This window comes from Sturnira hondurensis, unplaced genomic scaffold (assembly GCF_014824575.4).
Source record: "Sturnira hondurensis isolate 20B ecotype Veracruz unplaced genomic scaffold, ASM1482457v3 Scaffold0018728, whole genome shotgun sequence".
In the NCBI taxonomy this organism is placed as follows: Eukaryota; Metazoa; Chordata; class Mammalia; order Chiroptera; family Phyllostomidae; genus Sturnira; species Sturnira hondurensis.
Genome location: NW_028091359.1, coordinates 9,456,031 through 9,474,702, shown reverse-complemented (window position 1 = coordinate 9,474,702; position 18,672 = coordinate 9,456,031). Strand labels below are relative to the sequence as shown.

The 18,672-nt window shown below is 36.9% G+C and overlaps 1 protein-coding gene and 1 long non-coding RNA gene across 2 annotated transcripts in view; one reads left to right on the top strand and one right to left on the bottom strand.

Annotated features, from left to right (window-relative positions):
• ABCA5 (ATP binding cassette subfamily A member 5) overlaps positions 1-6,621 on the top strand; it is a 66,400-nt gene extending 59,779 nt beyond the window's left edge. Inside the window, exons 32-39 of the mRNA XM_037069958.1 lie at positions 352-527; positions 876-951; positions 1,060-1,154; positions 2,153-2,272; positions 3,670-3,819; positions 4,457-4,536; positions 5,762-5,817; positions 6,320-6,621. Of these exons, the coding sequence (XP_036925853.1) occupies positions 352-527; positions 876-951; positions 1,060-1,154; positions 2,153-2,272; positions 3,670-3,819; positions 4,457-4,536; positions 5,762-5,817; positions 6,320-6,427 (861 nt within the window). The 3' untranslated portion in view covers positions 6,428-6,621. The remainder of the gene's footprint in view (positions 1-351; positions 528-875; positions 952-1,059; positions 1,155-2,152; positions 2,273-3,669; positions 3,820-4,456; positions 4,537-5,761; positions 5,818-6,319) is intronic.
• A 4,082-nt stretch (positions 6,622-10,703) lies between these two features.
• On the bottom strand, positions 10,704-11,039 carry LOC119003672 (uncharacterized). Its single transcript, XR_005070005.1, has 2 exons — positions 10,952-11,039; positions 10,704-10,740 (listed from the first exon to the last, which is right to left on the bottom strand). It is a non-coding gene; the product is annotated as an uncharacterized LOC119003672 (long non-coding RNA).
• Between the last annotated feature and the right edge of the window lie 7,633 nt (positions 11,040-18,672).

Below are 18,672 nucleotides of genomic sequence, written 5' to 3'. Positions count from 1 at the left end.
TTTTCTTTGGGTTTTTGCCTTAATTATTTTTTATGTTGGCTATTCCTTACCTTGTAGAAATCCCAATGACCAAATTTGCTTACTTTCCTGATTCCAATTTCACCTTCCAATTTAAGCCCTGGATCATCCTACTTAAAACTGGGCCTGCTCTCCCAGTCAATACTGCATTTTTAATCACTATTATTGGCCATGTCACTGAGCTCTGTTTAGCTGTCTGTGTCTTTTCTTCATCAAAAGGAATAAAAATCTTGCCCTAGCGCTAGGAAGGAATGTGAATTAGTTTACTTGCTACTTCCTTCACACTGTAACTTAAGCAACATAGTTATTTAAAATTGGTTTGTGTTTCTGGAGGTATTTCTAGGAGATTATTCATCAGACCCAACTGAGGAGGATGATTCCATTAAGTGTATGGGATACTGTCCTCAGATGAACCCGCTGTGGCCAGATATTACGTTGCAGGAGCATTTTGAAATTTATGGAGCTGTGAAGGGAATGAGTCCAAGTGACCTAAAGGACATCACAAATCGGTAAACTTTAGAACCTTTTTGTTACCTGCATAAAAGTTGATGTTTCACATCTTAAGAATTTCATAACAGACAGTTTTTGTATCATAATTTTCATAGAAAATGATTATTACCTTTTAATACATTCTTCACAAAATTATGGCAGCTGTGAAATAAACAGGGAGTTTTTCTATTTCTAATTATAGAATTCAACTTATTTTAATTGAAACTGAACCTTTAATCAGGACATTAAGTTGTTTAAAATGATATAAATTGGAGGTCTCATTGTAGAAAGTTTAATGTTCTACATAAAAGAATGTCAGTGATCACAGTGAATGATAATGCACTTATTTTGTATTGTCTATTTTGCAGAATAATAAGTGCACTTGATTTAAAAGAACATCTTCAGAAAACTATAAAGAAACTACCTGCGGGAATCAAGCGAAAGGTACTTTTATTAAACAACAAATATGTGTATGTTTTATTGGTAGTTTAGTGCCTGATACTGTCATGATAAAATTCCTGGTTTCCCCCTCCCCCATTTTTTTCCATTTAGTTGTGTTTTGCTCTGAGCATGCTGGGGAACCCCCAGATTACTTTGCTAGATGAACCATCAACAGGTATGGATCCTAAGGCCAAACAGCACATGTGGTGAGTATAACATCGAATGCCCTGGTGACATGTTATGCTGAGATCATCCTTTAGAATAAAAGAATAGTTTGTTCTGTTATAACAAATGATTTTATATTAGTTGTATATGCTTGTTGATTTTAAATCCTATACAAATAATGAAATAGTCATTAAAATGAAATATTTCAATTTGTAGAGAATCCCTTAAACTTTTTTTTTTAGATTTTTATTTATTTATCCTTAGAGGGGAAGAGAAGGAGAGAGGGAGAGAAATATCAATGTGTGGTTACCTCTCGTGTGTCCCCTGCTGGGAACTGGCCTGCAACCCAGGCATGTGCCCTGACTGGGAATCGAACCACGATCCTCTGGTTCGCAGGCCCGTGCTCAATCCACTGAGCTACACCATCCAAGGCTAGAATCCCTTAAACTTTTAAAACTTTATCATATTCCGTATTTCTCATGAAGTATGAATATTTTATATATTTCAGAACAAAAATGAGTATATAGGTAATTATTAAAATAAAGAGTACTGCTATCTGAAGAGTTATTAAAAAGCTTTTTTCTTGTCATTGGACATATAAATTATAGTTCTTTCTCGTAATAATACTGTCTTGAACTTATGTTGGAACTCTTTTTATGAATTCACAGTGCCGTTAGGGGACCAACTTTTGGGGGCTTAGGTATATGCCTGTAAAATAGGTTTGGTTTAGATTCATGTTAAGGTTTTTCTATGATTCTCTGGCTATTTTATTATAATATGAAAAGACATTAATTTTTGTAATTCATTTTTTAAAGCATGGAAACATTTGAAATCATGGAATTTCTGTGTATTTGATAAGCTTTTTAAAATAAGGGGAATAAATAAATAGAAAAATCATAATTGGACAAAAATATAACTGTAGCAACTAAAATTTGATGTCTTAATAACCCTAACGAACCAACTTGTTGGGTTTTTAAAAACCCAGATATTTTTATCAGCATTCAGATCCTTTCCTCTTTTTCTATTTTACGTTCTGTAGGCGAGCAATTCGAACTGCGTTTAAAAACAAAAAGCGGGCTGCTATTCTGACCACTCACTATATGGAAGAGGCGGAGGCTGTCTGTGACCGAGTGGCCATCATGGTGTCTGGGCAGTTAAGGTAGGTGTCTGAGTAGCCATTTGGGGAATGGGGTGGGGCTGGATCATTGAAAAATGCATATTAATTTAAACGTTAAAAATATTTTCCTTGCCCTGGCTGGGTGGCTCTGTAAACAGCATTGTCCTGTACACCAAAAGGTTGAGGGTTTGACTCTGGGTCAGGACACCTCCCTAGGTTGTGGCTTTGATCCCCAGTCCGGGCGTGTGGGGAGGCAACTGATATTTTTCACATTGGTGTTTCTGTCTCTCTTCTCTGTCCCTTCCACTTTTTCTAAAATCAGTAAACATCCTCAGGTGAGGATCAAAAACATTTTTTTCTTGTTTGAGTTTTTAAATCAATTTGCTTTCTGTAGAATTACTCAGGGATATGTACATTCCCCCCCCCCCCCCCCAAATATGGCTGGTTTCTTTGCATTTGGAACTGGCTTAATTATTCAACAATTTCCAGTGTTATTCTCAGGTATAAGGTCTGTTATTTTTAAAAATTGCTAGACAGTGTATTGGATTATAATTCAAAGTATAAAATAAATATGCATGAACATACTCATACAAATAACTGATTCTGTAAATAAGTAAATGTAGCTGAAGAAGCAAATCTTCCTTACAGGAAAGGGTGGGTAATGGAGACATCTTTAGTAGTTTAAACAGTAAAAATAAATTTGAAAAAATACATGGGCACTCTCCCCTCTGGAAAGGGGGTGTGATCCCCCATCTCCTCAGGTGTGGTCTCAGCGTAGCCAGTCTCTTCTAAGGTACAGAGAGGGGAAGACACTCACTTTACAGTGGGCAGACCCGACAAACACTGCTACCTGAACCAAACAGTGTCCTGTGGGCATCGTGTACCGCCTGGCACGATAGGATGAGAAAGGTGCTTCAGACCCATGGCATTTTCTGCAAAAACCCCATAACCCCAGTCTAATCGTAAGAAAAGATCAAAGTACTCCAAATAGAGGAACGTTCTACCAAAACACTTGACCAGTTCTTTCGCAAAATTCTCAAGAGTCACGAGAAAGAAAGAAAGTGTTAAAAAACTGTCACAGATCAGTGGAGACAGAGGGGCGCTGACAACTAAGTGTGAGGTGGTGTCCTAGAGAGATCGTGGAGCAGAAAAAGGACACGAGTGGAGAATCTGGTGAAACCCAGGGACAGTTAATAGCAATATACCAAGGCTGGTTTCTTAATTTTGACAAATGTGCCGTGGCATTGTAAGGTGACAATATTGGGGACACTGAACCTGGGGGAGGGGCTTATGGAGACTCACCATATTATCTTAGCAACTTTTCTATAAATTCAAAAGTATTCCCTCATAAACATTTTATTTAAATCATTCTTTAGCTGAGAAGCCATTTTTTGAAATTATCATCTTTTATCTGAGCTTTCTTTTAAAAATCACTGCAGATGTATTGGGACAGTCCAGCATCTAAAGAGTAAATTTGGAAAAGGCTACTTTTTGGAAATTAAATTGAAGGACTGGATAGAAAACTTAGAGATAGACCGCCTTCAAAGAGAAATTCAGTGTATTTTCCCAAATGCAAGCCGTCAGGAAAGGTAAAGATTTTAACATTTTAATTATATTTTTGTAGAGTAATAATCATAAAAATTTGTTATTATGTTAAGGATAAGGGGAAAAAGTCTGTATTGGTACCAATATTGGATTAATATAGTCTAATGACTGGAGTTTTGTATCTAATTTAGTATTAGATCTTTCAATGCATGATACTGTTGGCCATGGCTGGGTGCTCAGTGGGTTGGAGCGTTGTCCTGATATGCCAAGGTTGTGGGCTTGATCCCCCCAGTGGGGGGGGGGGGCACATATTGTATGAGAATCAACCAATGAATGAATAAATAAGTGGAACAACAAATTGATGTTTAACTCTTTCTCTCTCCCTCTCCCTCCCTTCTCTCAAAAATCAATCAACCAGCCAATTAATATATATGATACTACTTAAACTTTTTTCAGGTCTTATTTAGTAGTAATGAGAGTTATTATTTTATTGTACATGGAAATTTTTAAGATTGCAAGCATGTTTTGTCCGTGGAAAATTTTAAGATGTCAAGCAGTTGTAATCTAAGTGTTTATCTAAATAATTTTGAACTATAAACTATAAATAATTTTGAACTTTAGCTTTAAAACACTATTACTAAACACAGTAGTAGTAATTTAAAATTTTATCTTTGTTTTCAGTTTTTCTTCAATTTTGGCTTTTAAAATTCCTAAAGAAGATGTTCAGTCCCTTTCACAATCTTTTTCTAAGCTGGAAGAAGGTAAGTAATATTTGAAGAATGTGGTAAGATTCAAGTTATAAAGAATTTTATTTTAAAAGTTTAGAAGCTGGGACTCAGTTTACTGTGATAAATAGGAAAGTACTGTCACCTTTTATTAATTTAACCTAAGGTACAGATAAGTACTAATACTGTAGGGATTTGGTAGATCACCTGTATTGCAACCTGAACCTTTTACTGTTTGGATAGGCATGACCACAGTTTTCCACATTGCATCTGTGGTAGAGTTCAGCTTCAGTAGCCCTCACTAGTTCAGTCTGGAACTGGGAGCACTGAGTTTCTTGAGTCCATAGAAGTAGCAATGGTAGCAAGACTTCATCCCAGAAGGAGAGAGGAGACGAAAATTCACAGTGCAGGAGGGGAGTCATTCCTGAAACCTTTGAAGAAGCTCAGCTGACTCTTGGCCTTTGTAAAATAAGTGGTAGGTAGGGTAAAGATGCGCCGGTGGCTGTAGAGGGAGGTCAGCTCCTGGATGGGACGAGCATTCAAACGCAGGCTGTGTTTACAGAACAACCTGTGTTTCCTGGTGCTTTCCCGTTTATTAAAGAGAATCCCCAAACTACTCAGGGAGAATTAAATTAGAAGAATAAATAGACCCATAGACATGGACAAAGGTGTGGGGGTAGACTGTGAGAGCAGGGGTAGGGGGCAGGTGGTCTGGACAGAGGAGGATGAAAGGGGAAAATTGGGAAAACTGTAATAGAATAAACAAGAATAAAAATAGTAATAGTAACTTTTAAAAACTAAATAAAAAACCAGGGAATTTTGTGTTAGGTTGCAAAAAGACCTGAAATAAATATTAAGAAGTATATTAGACATGGGAACAATGTTCTGAATCTAGTTCAAGAAGGCAAGAACAGGCTGTTTTGGAATTGGGGAATGGGAAATAGAGAGCAGAGATCAAAAGAAATGAGAAAAGGAATAATGAGGAAGAAGATAGAGAGGAGATGCTTGGAAAAGGCGGCAAGAGGCAAGTGGTGTTAATTATAGTGTGCTTAGGCCCCCAGCGATTGTGGCGGGGGGTGGGGCGTGGGGGTGGAGAACCTAAGCAAGATACAGGAAAGTGACATGTTTTGGTAGCTTCCAATTTAAACAAGTTCATTACAGAGATATTTTTTAAAGATGGATTGTTAGCTACTTAGCAGTTACTGCCATTTTAATTCTTTAAAATATTAGTGAGTAAAATATTGTTTTCATATTTTCATAGCTAAACATACTTTTGCCATTGAAGAATATAGCTTTTCTCAAGCAACATTGGAACAGGTACTTTAAACATTTTTAAAAATTCTTTTATAGAAGGAAGTGTCTAATATCTAAGTGTTTAGGTTTACACTGGAAAGGGAGTTCGTGAACCGGAGACAAATTGTTATACAGTATTTCTAAACTTTTGTATAATTTTAAAAAACTCTAGGTTCTCCATCAGTTTATTTTGAACAGCTCAAATTTTAGTAAAGTAAATGGGTCATGATGATGGTATTTCATATTGGCATATCAAATTACATTATTTAAATAATTATATAATTTATGACAATGCTGCTTAAGTATATTAATAAAAATAATTGACCATTAATTGACCAAAATATTCATCTTTGTTATGTGATTAATGGAGATTTTTCTGTTTAAATGTATTAATAGTAACAAATATTTCAGTACTTGAATCATTAATGTAACTAGATACAGCCTTATACCATTTCTGATTTAGTTTAAAAGTCTTTGAGGTAAATGAGATACAGAATTCTGTATTCACTTCTTTACTTTCATGTAGGTTTTTGTTGAACTCACTAAAGAACAAGAGGAAGAAGATAACAGCTGTGGAACTTTCAACAGCACCCTTTGGTGGGACAGAGCACAGGAAGACAGAGTAGTATTTTGAATTTGTGTTGCTCACTCTGCTTACTGACTTTATTTCTTTTTCACTTTATTTTAACTTTGGTTTAAAAAAGTGTATTATTTTAGTGGTAACTGAAGAACTGTGAAAACACTTGGAAATTTCCTAACTTCCTTAATTGAAATGCTGTGGTTGTATGTTTTTCTTTTCTTCAAATAAAACCTGATGTATAATTAATTGAAACTGCATGTTTATATCTAAAGTATATTGAACTGTAGTCTGTATGTGAAGTTGAATATTGACCCTTTTTCCTCTCAAAAACAGTGCTGCTAAATTTATGATTTAAAGAAATAGTGATAGAATAATTTTATTTCAATTTTCTTTATTTTTCAGTTTATGTAATCTTGTTACACAAGTATGGAATGTTCCAAACTAAGTAAAAAACTAATATATAAATAATACATAGAAAGGAGACAGAAATCAAAAGTTTCTTGCTTTTCCTTTTTATTTTTAAAAAGAAATTTTGAGGGAAAGTTGACATTCTAAGAAGCTAAATAATCTTATTGCAGATAGAAGTGTGTGGGAAGTGACATCCACTAGATGGCGCTCATCAGTCATAATAAATCAAATCAGGCCTTGTTCTGTTTTTCAGACAAGGTCTTTAGACTACAGTCTTTTGCTGTGTATAATGCGCACCCATGTTCTTGGCACAAACTTTCAGGAAAAAAAATCTTTTTAAAAAAATTTTATTTCAGTTTTTTATTTCTTTGGTTTTTGTATTATAAAGGAATTTTAGCATTTATTTTTGAACATATGGTACAAGAAATGTTATGTAACAAATAATTACAAAACACAAGAACCAGATACAAGGTATTTCAGGTACTACCTATGTGTGTCCTTATTCTTCCCTCAAATATTTGGGGAAAAGTGCACATTATACATGGAAAAATATGGTAGCTTAACTATGTCAAGTTACATTTCTTTTGCTTATAGTCAAATTCATACACACATAATTGTCTTTAGTAAGAAGGCAGAACTTGACTCTGTTGGAGTTGAAATAAGGTTATGGTTAATGTAAACTCGGAAAATAGAGGTGACTCTTGAACAACGCGTGGGTTAGTGGTGCCGATCCCCTCCCCACCATGCAGTTGAAAATTTGTGTATAACTTCTGACTTCTCAAAATTTTAACTACTGATGGCCTCCTGTTGTCTGGAAGCCTTGTGGATATTAGCGGTCATTTAATTATATTTTGTATGTTATGAGTATTATGTACTGTATTCTTATAATAAATTCAGCTAGAGAAAAGAAAATATTATCAAGAAAACCATAAGGAAGAGAAAATACATTTACAGTGCTGTACATATTTATTGGAAAAAAAACCTGTGTGTAAGTGGACCTGCAGAGTTCAAACACATGTTGTTCAGGGGTCAGCTGTACTTCCATGTAGAACCCATGTGTAGACTATAGGTAAAATATACTATAAATAATACTAGTTGACATTATATTTCAGCCAGATGAATGAAAGTATTAACTTTGCCAAAGCAAATATATTAGGAGTGTGATAATGGCAGCAACAGAAGAATTTGATACTAAGTTATATACTTTGAATAGCCGAGCCCTTTATTTAATATTAACTATTTAAAATAGGCAAACTCAATGAACTTTTAGCTCTGCTGTGTAATCAGACATCTGTGATTTTGGACTCTAGCAGCTGATGTAAAATAATGCTCCGTTTCAGTTTCAGCTCAAGGTACAAGCCTGGTATCCTCCCACCCCCATTGCTTCGGTAGCTGCCGTCCGTGTTGCTAGAGATGCCGTCTTTACCGGCTGTCTCAGAGGTCTTCTAACTAACCTAAAAGAGCTGTCTCACAGCTTCGGCTTGGAATCCGTAACCCACAGCTAAGTTAGTTTTTCTTGTAAGATGTGCTTGGCACTCGTTTTTAATCTTTTATTATTAAGTGACAGTAATTTGCCTCATGATACCAAGCTGTTGGAATCTTGGTTTGAGAATCTTACTTTTAGGTCTTTAGTACCAAACATAGGTAGGTGCACAATGAATATAATTCCAGACACATTTGAAAGAAAAATCTTTACCTTTGTAGATAAGTTAGTAAATAGCACATTGTATTTTTTAAAAATTGATTTTAGAGAGAGAGGAAGGGAGAAAGAGAAACATTGATGTGAGAGAGAAATGATGTGTGAGAGAAACTTTGATTGGTTGCCTCCCCTCTGTGCCCTGACTAGGGATCGAACCTGCAACCTGCATGGAACGATGCTTTAGCCAATTGAGCCAGCTGGGTAGGGCTGACATACTGCATTTTTTAAACAAGTCATTGATAACTGGTGTCATAAATGTAAAGAGCTGTTGTTTAGTGTCCAATAGTCATATATATACTCAGGGGTTTCTCTTTTGGGATGTGTTTTTGCAGCTATATATTATCTTGAGCACTTAAACTGAGGGTAAAGAATAAACCTACAATTTACTAGGGCAGTGACTAAAAAAGTAGTTTTCTGGAACCTGACCATCCTTAGAAGGATGTATTCTTTTGAAGTAGAGTGTGACTAATGTAGAACATGACCTGTTCTCGCACAGTATTTGGTCACTTTCACTCACGTCTGTTTGTGTGTGATCAATGGAAAGTAAAACTGTTTTCTCACAAAGCGAGAGTTACACTTATGCTGACTAGTCATAATCACGTTCTTTTTACTGTGTTGTTTCTTTCTTGTTATCATGTTCCTGTAAGTATTTTTAAAAGATATGTTAATTAATTTTTTTAGTTTCTACATACTTAGAGCAAATATTTTGGTCATGAATTAAATATTATAGGAACATTCTGTTTCCTTTTTCACAGTAATAAATTTTTTCTTCTTCAGAAGTATAATTTAACTAATTCTTAGGAGGGAAAGTCAAATACAAAGTTTATATTTATTTGCAGAGTACTGATTATGTTACTGAATACATATTTATTTCAAAACGTCTTACATTATGGGTCTCAAACATTTTTTCTATAGCAATACAAATACATGTAAATGCATACATTAGGCAAAAGTTGGCAAGAAACTCATTACCTCCTCGTTTATGCTTTCTGTCCATGATCAAATTTTAAAAGTAAAAGCTGATTTGAGTGACGGTCTTTGGGTACTGACGAATAAGGCAAACCTCTGTCTGCAACACTTAGGAATCCAGCTGTTGGTAACAATTAAAAACATGATTGCGTGTACTTTGTACTTCACTTCGTGGGCTCTTAATTTTATTTTCCAGTTTGTCCTTAGTAGTAAGTAAATGGCTGTAGATTTTCTTTTGTCCTTTAAATTGATACAAACGGCTTTAAACTAATATTCTGATTTTAATCGTGAAAATGTTTTTAGAATTATTTAACTTAACAGACTTATTAGTGACTGTGTTTTGAGCAGTGGTTCCTTTGGACCGAAAGATCTCAAAGTCTAACAGGAGGAAGAGAGATCCTTGTGTAACTCGCTCCAATGTGACAAACACTTCGCTGGTTGTACTCACACTTTTATTGAAGACAATTCTACTTAGGATGTGTTGTCATTGTTTATTTGTGTCAATGTTTTGTATTGATTATACTCTGATGAAGTACCATATGGTATTTTCATGTAATACATATGTAGGCATTAATTATTTAAAAATAAGAAATGCTTATCCTTAATGTATTTTTAATATTTCTAACATTGATTTTTTTCTTTTCTGAGAGAGCATATAACACAAAATGAAAATTTATTCTTGGGTGTACAATTTTTATATCAGCTATTCTTATAAGGTAAAAGTTTACTTATTTTTTATTCATAAGATGTTGTATGTAGGTAAGTCTCGATGTTGCCCTTTAAGGAAAAAATAAATATGGTTCATAATCAGCTTTAAGAACTGAAAATGTAAGACAACACTTTATTTTGTATACTAAAATGAATTGTTTATTATTTATTGTTGATAAATGAAAATAAGTGGCTCATATTAAAAATGAAGAAAAATATGGCCCTATAATTGTTAGTAATTTTGTTTTCAAGTACAGAGTAAATATGTTCATTATATTTAACATATTAAATTATTTCCAGATATTTAATACTACTTACATACTTATTAATTTTCTTAGAATTTTCAAAGAGATTTGATTCTGTCAAACACCTAGGCTATAACTAACTATGGATGGTGTCAGATGAGTAGTAGATTTATCGAGCTGACTGCGAAGTATATAAATGTCTAATCACTGTGTTGTATACCTGAAACTAATATAACGTATGTCAACTGTCACTGGAAAATAAATTTTTAAAAAAGATTTTTAATTCAATGAACTTTTTTCCAAGCATCTAAGCAACTCTCTCAAATTTAATCAATTACCTTTTTATTTATTTATTTATTTATCTTTAGAGGGGAAGGGAAAGAGAGGGAGAGAGAGATCAATGTATGGTTGCCTCTCATGCATCCCCTGCTGGGACCTGGCCTGCAATGCAACCCAGGCATGTGCCCTGACTGGGAATCAAACCGCGATCCTCTGGTTCACAGGCCCGCGCTCAATCCACTGAGCTACACCAGCCAGGGAATCAATTACCTTTTAAATTAAGCAAATTAACTTCTTAATAATTTCAAGCATTTTCAAAATAGCATACAGAAAAAAAAAAACTACCTGTTAGGAGGCTTGCTACCACACTTGCATAAATACAGGATGCCAAGAAAATATCACTACAATCATTTTTATTACTTAACTTTACCATTTCTACACATGCCTTTCCCAGGGTTACACATATACCAGTAAAAGGACCCTCTCGGGTCACGAAGGTCACATTCGATAACTCGAGATAAGAAGCAAGTGCTGGTCAGGTTGTTCAGTTAATGATTGGAGTCGATCTGTCTGTGACGTGGCGAAGTGCTAATGTCAGCATGAAACCTGGATCTCCTCCCAAAGAGCACACTGGCAGCTGTTCGGGCAGGTGGCCCTGGTTGTATGTTTGTGCCTCGACCTTTTGAGCTTTCAGCCGGGACTTAACCGAAGTTCCAGATTTTTACCACCTAGTATTTTTCTTTTTACTTAAGTTTTATGGTTAGGTTTCATCTAAATTTATTACAGTCGAGTTTTCCAAGTTCTGTTGTGACTATAGTATACCCTTTTCATTAAAAGCTGGCTAAACTGTCACTTGGGCTGCAATTGTATTTCCCTTTGTGTTTTGTAATGCTTCTGTGTTTCACTAACCATAGTATATGGTCATTTTACTAACAAAGTGATATTGTTTTGGATCACCTTATTCTTATTAATACATTGTCTTTGTTACATAGTTGTAGGGAAAGATACTAAATGCCCATTGTTTTATTTATGTATTGGCTATAATTTGGGGGGGCAAATTATACTGTTATTATATAATTATTATTTTGTTGGTATTTGTGTTCTGTTGACTACATTCAAACAAACATATCAATAGTATGTGAAATCAGTTGAGTGAGATCAAAATTATTCTTGGTCAAGCTTTACAAGTTGATAAATTCTAAATTCTAATGTCATTACGTATTTTAACTTTTCAGGATTACCTTTTGCTTTAACCTTTTAATAAATAGGTAATACACACACCATAGTTTACAATTTAAAGGTGAAAAGTAAGTCATTTTGCGCTTCTGACTCTCCAAGAAAAGAATACATCTTTCCTTCCAAGAAAAGAGAAAGTAGAAAATGGAAGATCTAGTCTTCAAATACATGCAAATACAGCTTTTATTTGGCTGATTAAATAAAAAGGGTCCTATACTCACTAAGTACGCATGCTTTAGAATTTACCTTCCCCAAATTTAAGGCACCAGCTAGTCTTTGGGAACCATCCATGGTAGTGTCCAAAACCATTAAGGTCCTGTTTTCTTGCTTACGTTTGCACAGATATTTTGTTGCATGTCTATTATAAATTGAGCACTGTCACAAACACTGGGAATATATTATTAAACAAGAAACAAATATCTTTGCCCTCCCTGAACTTTCGCTGTGGTGGAGTGATACAAACTACTAAAAAATTCATAATGTGTCAGGTGGTGAAAAGGGGAGACAGGAGTGCTGGAGATGGAGCGGATGTTGCAGGTGAGACTGCACTGGAATAGCAGCATCATGCTGAGGACAAGATGAGCTGGTGGAAGAGCATTATAGACAGGGAATAGCAAGGATAAAGGCCCTGAGGCAGTGTGTGTGGAATAGTTGAGGGAGAGACACAGGATCAGCGAGACTTCTGTGGACTGATCAAGGGGGACCCTTCCTCCTCCCCCTCTGCCCTCCTGCCCCTCCCCTCTTCTTCCTCCTCTTCCTCTTCTCTCCTTCCTCATCACGTCTCAGGGACCAGGAGACACAGTGTCTTACTCTGTTAGCACAGTATATGCTTCCGGTGCCTGCCTAGTAGAGAGGGGGCAGAGTTTGGACCCTCTGACCACCAGCCGATAGCAGCACCTTGTTAGTACCAGAACGGGGGTGGGAGCAAGGCTGCTAGAGCAGTGGCTTAAGGAGAGCTCAGCTTGGAGCCAGGAAGGCTGTCTGGGAAGCTCCAGGGTGAACTCGACTGAACCAAGGGTCCTCTTTTGTTGGTTCATGTTGAAAAATAGGAGACAACAGAGTTCAGGATGTCAGAATAAAAAAGAAATGAAGGGTCAGTTGGGAAACGGTTCACACCATTCAACAATCAGAAGAAGAGCCCGTAGGAAGGACAGGAATTAGGGGTAGACAAGAGATTTTGAGATGCAATTTTAAAACACCGGTTTTAATACCTCCTTTGGTCCCCTTAAAGGAGCCACAAAGTCGGAAACTTTTCAGATTCTCTGTCTCCAAGAGGCAGGCCAGGAATCTTTTTCTGTAATTATCTCTTATCCTGAAAGTAAACTTCACTGATACCTGGGAGGGGGATGGGCAGAGATGGTAAAACAAAAAGCTGTGGGAAAGGGGTAGCGTTGTTAATACAAATACAACCATAGTGAGCTAGGATGCGACCCCAGGCATAGTGACTTGAAGAGTTTATTTTTTATCTCTCGCCCTCGAAGAGAGTGCTACTTAGCCTTTCCGTGGTATCTGGCTTCACTTGTAAAATACTGAGTTCTCTTGGTAAGAGCAGTGTGCGTAGTAGCACATTGTTCTGGGTGTGCCCATACCTCCCCACACCTGTGGTTGTGTGTTGCCAAAGGGGGCTGGTGGGGTCTGGAGGGGACTGAAGTTCCACTATGGTTTTGTCTTCCTGCCGAGTCAACCGAAGACAATCAAAGGTGGGCAGTTACACAGTGCGAGGTACAATGAGAACTGATACTAGTTAAACTGGTTTTTCAGACTTCGATGTGTGTCTGAATCTCTTGCTTTGAGATCTTGAATAGAGTGCAACCTGAGGGGGTCTGGACAAAAGTCATGAAAGAGCTAAGGGAGGTAAGTGTTCTTTATGGAAACAGAGTTTGGAATATTTAGCCTGGAAGACTTTGAGGATAAAACCTAAACATTTTATTGAAGATCATAAAAGTTACCCAAATGAACAGTCTTGTCATGTTAGGGAAGGGAAAGTTCAACATGGTACAGAAGCAAATTCTCTTAAATTATAAAGGCAAAAATCAGATACTCTTGGAGGAGGTCATCAAGAGGATGTGACTGCTGGTTGACTCCCAAGCTGGACAGGCTACGTGGGACTCCTCACCCATCAGCTGTCCTTGGAGTGTACATTCTGCCCACCCTTCACAGAGTGGGAGTCACTCTGATGCAGCCTTGAGAGGGCAGTGTGCTGTTGACACCATCTGGACAGTATTGTGTTGAGACCTCTGTGTGAAGATGCTGGTGGGAATAGAGGTCTGTCTGCGGTCGCCCAAGACCAGTCTTGTAAGTAACTTCCTTTGCTTCGTGAAACCACCACCTACCTGTCTGCAGCATCTTCTCTTGGGTCTTTCCTTGTCCCTGGTATAGGCAGTACCAGATTTCTCTCAGGATTTGTAAGTTCATGAACCAACAATTACTTCGTATACCATTTTCAAAATAGTAATAATCATTATAGCAGAAAGTTGGCGAGGAGATAGAGAAATGGGAACTTTAACATGTTGTTAGTTAAAATTTATGTTTAAAAAATTTTGGAACATAGGTTGATAACATTAATAAAGCCAAGGCTGTACATACCTCAGGACAAAGAAATCCCACTTCTAAAGCAATGTCCTTGCATTTTAAAATTTGACAAACTTTATTAGTAAAATAATTTTGGTCATACACTCCTGATATGTGTATAAATTTAGTTTTCGAAACTACATTATGTATGTGTATTACCGAGTTAATATGAAGCATTCACAACTGCAACTAGAAAGGATAAGAAAGATGAAAGAGTTCTTAAACTAGAAACTGACTCACAGATATAGAGAACAGACTGGTGGTCACAGAGGAGAAGGGGGTTAGGGGTCTTGGTGAAAAAGGTGAAGGGGTTTAAGAACTACAAATTTGTAGTTACAAAATAGTCACAGGGCTGTAAAGTACAGTACAGGGAAATACTCAGTAACATTGTAATAACCATGTATGGTCCCAGGTGGGCACTCGAAGTATTAGGGGACCACTTTGTAAATTTTATGATTGTCTAACCACTATGCTGTACACTTGAACCTAATGCAAAATAATATTAAATGTAAACTGAAAAATAAAATTAAAAAAAGAAAAATTAACCCCCAAAGATGAGTTTTTGTCAATTATAAATATGTGATCATAATTTTACCTTGTAATATGGACTGCCATTTTCTTATTTCCCACTTTTATGTTCATTATTAGAATAATCTCAGTATACAACCCCTTTGCAGAAATCCTTTTAAGTCATGTCAAGGGTAAATTGAAATAGTATAATATGTAAATACATATAAGTACCCCACCTTATATGGTTAGAAGATAAATGTGCCACCACAATGCCTTAGCATTATGAGGCTCCCACTTACAGTTCAAATATTTTGTGTAGTATCCATGAGAGATTTTTGATTTATAGGTGTACAGAATGAGGTCATCATTTTCAATCCATCTATTAAATGTAAGTAATTGTTAATATTTCTGATGAAAAATAAGTGTGCACAGAAGTTCAAACATTTTCATATGAATGTATTCTTGAGGGTGTACTTCATTTTTTAAAAACTTAAAACATTAACTAGATCTACATGTATCAACATGGATATATAAGATATAAATAAAATATTAAGTGAGAAAGGCATATTGCTGAATGATATACGAAGTCTGCCCAGAAAAATTCCAGCCATTGTTAATATAACAAGAACAGTTTGCACAACATCAATTTAACCTGGTAGCCAACGCGAGTGGACTGGAATGCACGTGTGTGAACACTGACGACTTCACTGTACTAGTCAGTGGGGGAGATAGATGTCATTAAGGGAGCATGTGTACTATGTGGCTGTCACATTCAGAATGACGGGGTGAGCAGAGCAATGAATCTGCATCAAATTTTGCATTAAGCACCTTCTTGGAAACTTCAGATGATTCAGAAGGCTGCAGCTATGGGCAACTGGTGATTGGCAGCTTCACCATGACAACGTGCCTGCTCATGCATCACATCTCGTGGAGAGTTTTTGTGTAAAACATCAAATCACCCAGGTGACTCAGCCCCACTAGAGCCCAGATTTGGCACCCTGCAACTTCTAGCTTTTCCCCAAACTAAAATCACCTTTGAAAGGGAAGAGATTTCAGACTATTGATGAGATTCAGGAAAATATGATGGGACCACTGATGGTGATTGGGCGAACCATGTGAGGTCCCAGGTGCCTACTTTGAAGGGGTCTGAGGTGTCCTTGACCTATGTACAATGCTTCTGGTACCTTGTATCTTCAATAAAAATCTCTCTTTTTCATATTACATGACCAGATACTTTCTTGACAGGCCTTGTATAAAGTATCACGCCGTTTTTATAAGAAAACAAAGTGCTATATTCTGTTTAGGAATTAATATATAAACAAGTAAAGATGAGTAGGATGAGATGATCTGGGATGGAGGAGCAGGTATAAGATCTGGGCGGGGCTTTCAAAGGGCACTTTAAATAGGTGGATAACTTTTTTCCTCACTAAAGCAAATGTGTCTGGACTTTTGAGTTTGAGGAGGTTGCATACAAAAAGTGTTTACATTCCTCTGCTCTACCTTTTTTAGATATTTCATAATAGAGCTCATAATAAAAGTAAAAATTAATTAAGTAAAGGTAAAATAATAGATTCCGTCATTAAAGCTAAAGCTGTTCTTAACACAAATTGTATGGTCCATGTTAGGGAACAAGAGAGGAAGAAAATGAGTATTAAAAGTGCAATTACTTCTTGAAAGATATCGGACTGTTTTTCTTTACTCAGAATATAAATCTGGGATGCAAAACACGTAATTGAAGAGTTTAAAATAGATCCACCCACACCAGAAGACAATTCAAGAAGCTAGCTTCCGGCGTCACCATAGAAGATGAATGTGAGACAAGAACTGGTTGCTTTATCCCTGCCTACAGTTCAGGAAAAGGACTAATCCAACAGGACAAATAAAAATAATGTCCTTTCTGGAGGCATCCGAAAGAGCCCATAGAGCTTGCTATTTAAATTAATTTTGATTATGAAGTAGAGATATTACATAATAACTAATAACATCAACCCGCCATTAAAATTTTGAACCAGTGTCTATTCAGAGAAAAAAGAGATGATCAAGTGAACTAAGTATTAAGAAGATAAATAGTCAACTTGAGATGAGACATGTTGAAATTGTACAGATGGATTCAATAGATCTAGTAGAGGTCATGGATATGAATAGATCTGGGGTGAAGCTGAGAATGTATTAAAGAAAGGGTAAAGTTTGATGTGAAGAGTGTCACAGGACATATGTGGAGGCTTTTTAAAAGAGAAGTCGGGAGAACACAGTAAATTGTATCAGAGTTCCTAGCAATAAGTTTAATAGTGTCAAATGCTGCAAAGAGGTTAGAAAATTTTAAAAAGCCACTGAAGATGTTGGTGTCAAGATGTCAAAGTCTCTGACAAGCTTTGAGAGCTTAATGTCCTTGGATTGAGTGCGAGGGTAAGGAAAACTAGAATAACCATCAGATGTAATTGAGCTGTTGATACTGAACCATATGTGTGGTGGTTATGGGTTAAATTGTGTCCCTCAAAAAGATACATTGGCAGTCCCAAACCCTGGTACCCATGAGTGTGACTTTATTTGGAAAAAGCACCTTTATAAATTACAGGTATCCTTGTAAGAAGAGGGGAAGAGAGAGACACACGCAGAGGGAATGCCCTGCGAAGGCAGATACAGAGATGAGTCGACCACGTAGTGGCAAAGCCAAAGGCAGAGGAGGAATGGGAAGGACTCCTGGTAACCACCAGGAGCCAGGGAGAGAGCATGGCCCTGCTGACGCCTTGATTTTGAACTTCCAGCCTTTGGAACTGTGAGAGAATCCATTTCTGTTGTAACGCACCCAGTGTGCGGTACCTTGTTGTTACAGAAGCCCTGAGAAACTCATACCATGGAGATTCAGGCAGTAACTGTGAGAAGATGAGCCAGTGTATAAGGTAGTTGATACGATAAGGTAGCTTAAAGGTGGCAGGCATCAGTAACAAAATTTTTCCCAAATTTAATTACTAGGTGTGTCTGAAAAAAAGGGGGGAGGAGAGAAGATAGAGTAGAAGTTAACGACCAAATAAAGAGGGAGCCAGATTTTACAGTTGGTTGTGAGACCACACTGAGAGATTGTACAGTGGGGCTAAGTTTGGAAAGGACTGGCCCGGTTTCCTCTGTGAAGTTAGCATGAGCCAGAGCAACGATTTTCAGTCGGTGTGCCTCAAGAATCTTTAAAATATGCAGTACCTGACTATTTAGTCAGAGTACTTATTTGCCCTTAAGATGTTCCCCAACCTCTTTTCCCGTAGATTGTCAATTTTAAAAAATCACAACACTCAAACCAACATAACCATCTGGTGTGCCACAGAATTTTAGTAGTTACTTTGTGTGTGCCGTGAGATGCGAAAGGTTGAAAATCACTGAACTGGATATGTGCCAAATGCTCTCTGACTTTTCAGTGGAGCAGGAAATGTATCTGCTGAGAGCGAGCGTGATGGAATAAGGTTAAGGACCCCAGGAGAGTAAGGAAGAATTAAGAGAACTGTAAAAAGTGTGATGAGGAGGGCTGGGTTAAAATTATATTGCATGGGCATCCCTAAATCCATGTTTGGAGGAGTTAGGCACTGTGACCCTGCAGCGGAGCTGCACAGTTGTCAATGTACAGAGAGGCCTGGAACAGAGACGTTCAGGCCCTGTCGTAAATGTGGAACAGAGGCCCGGGGATT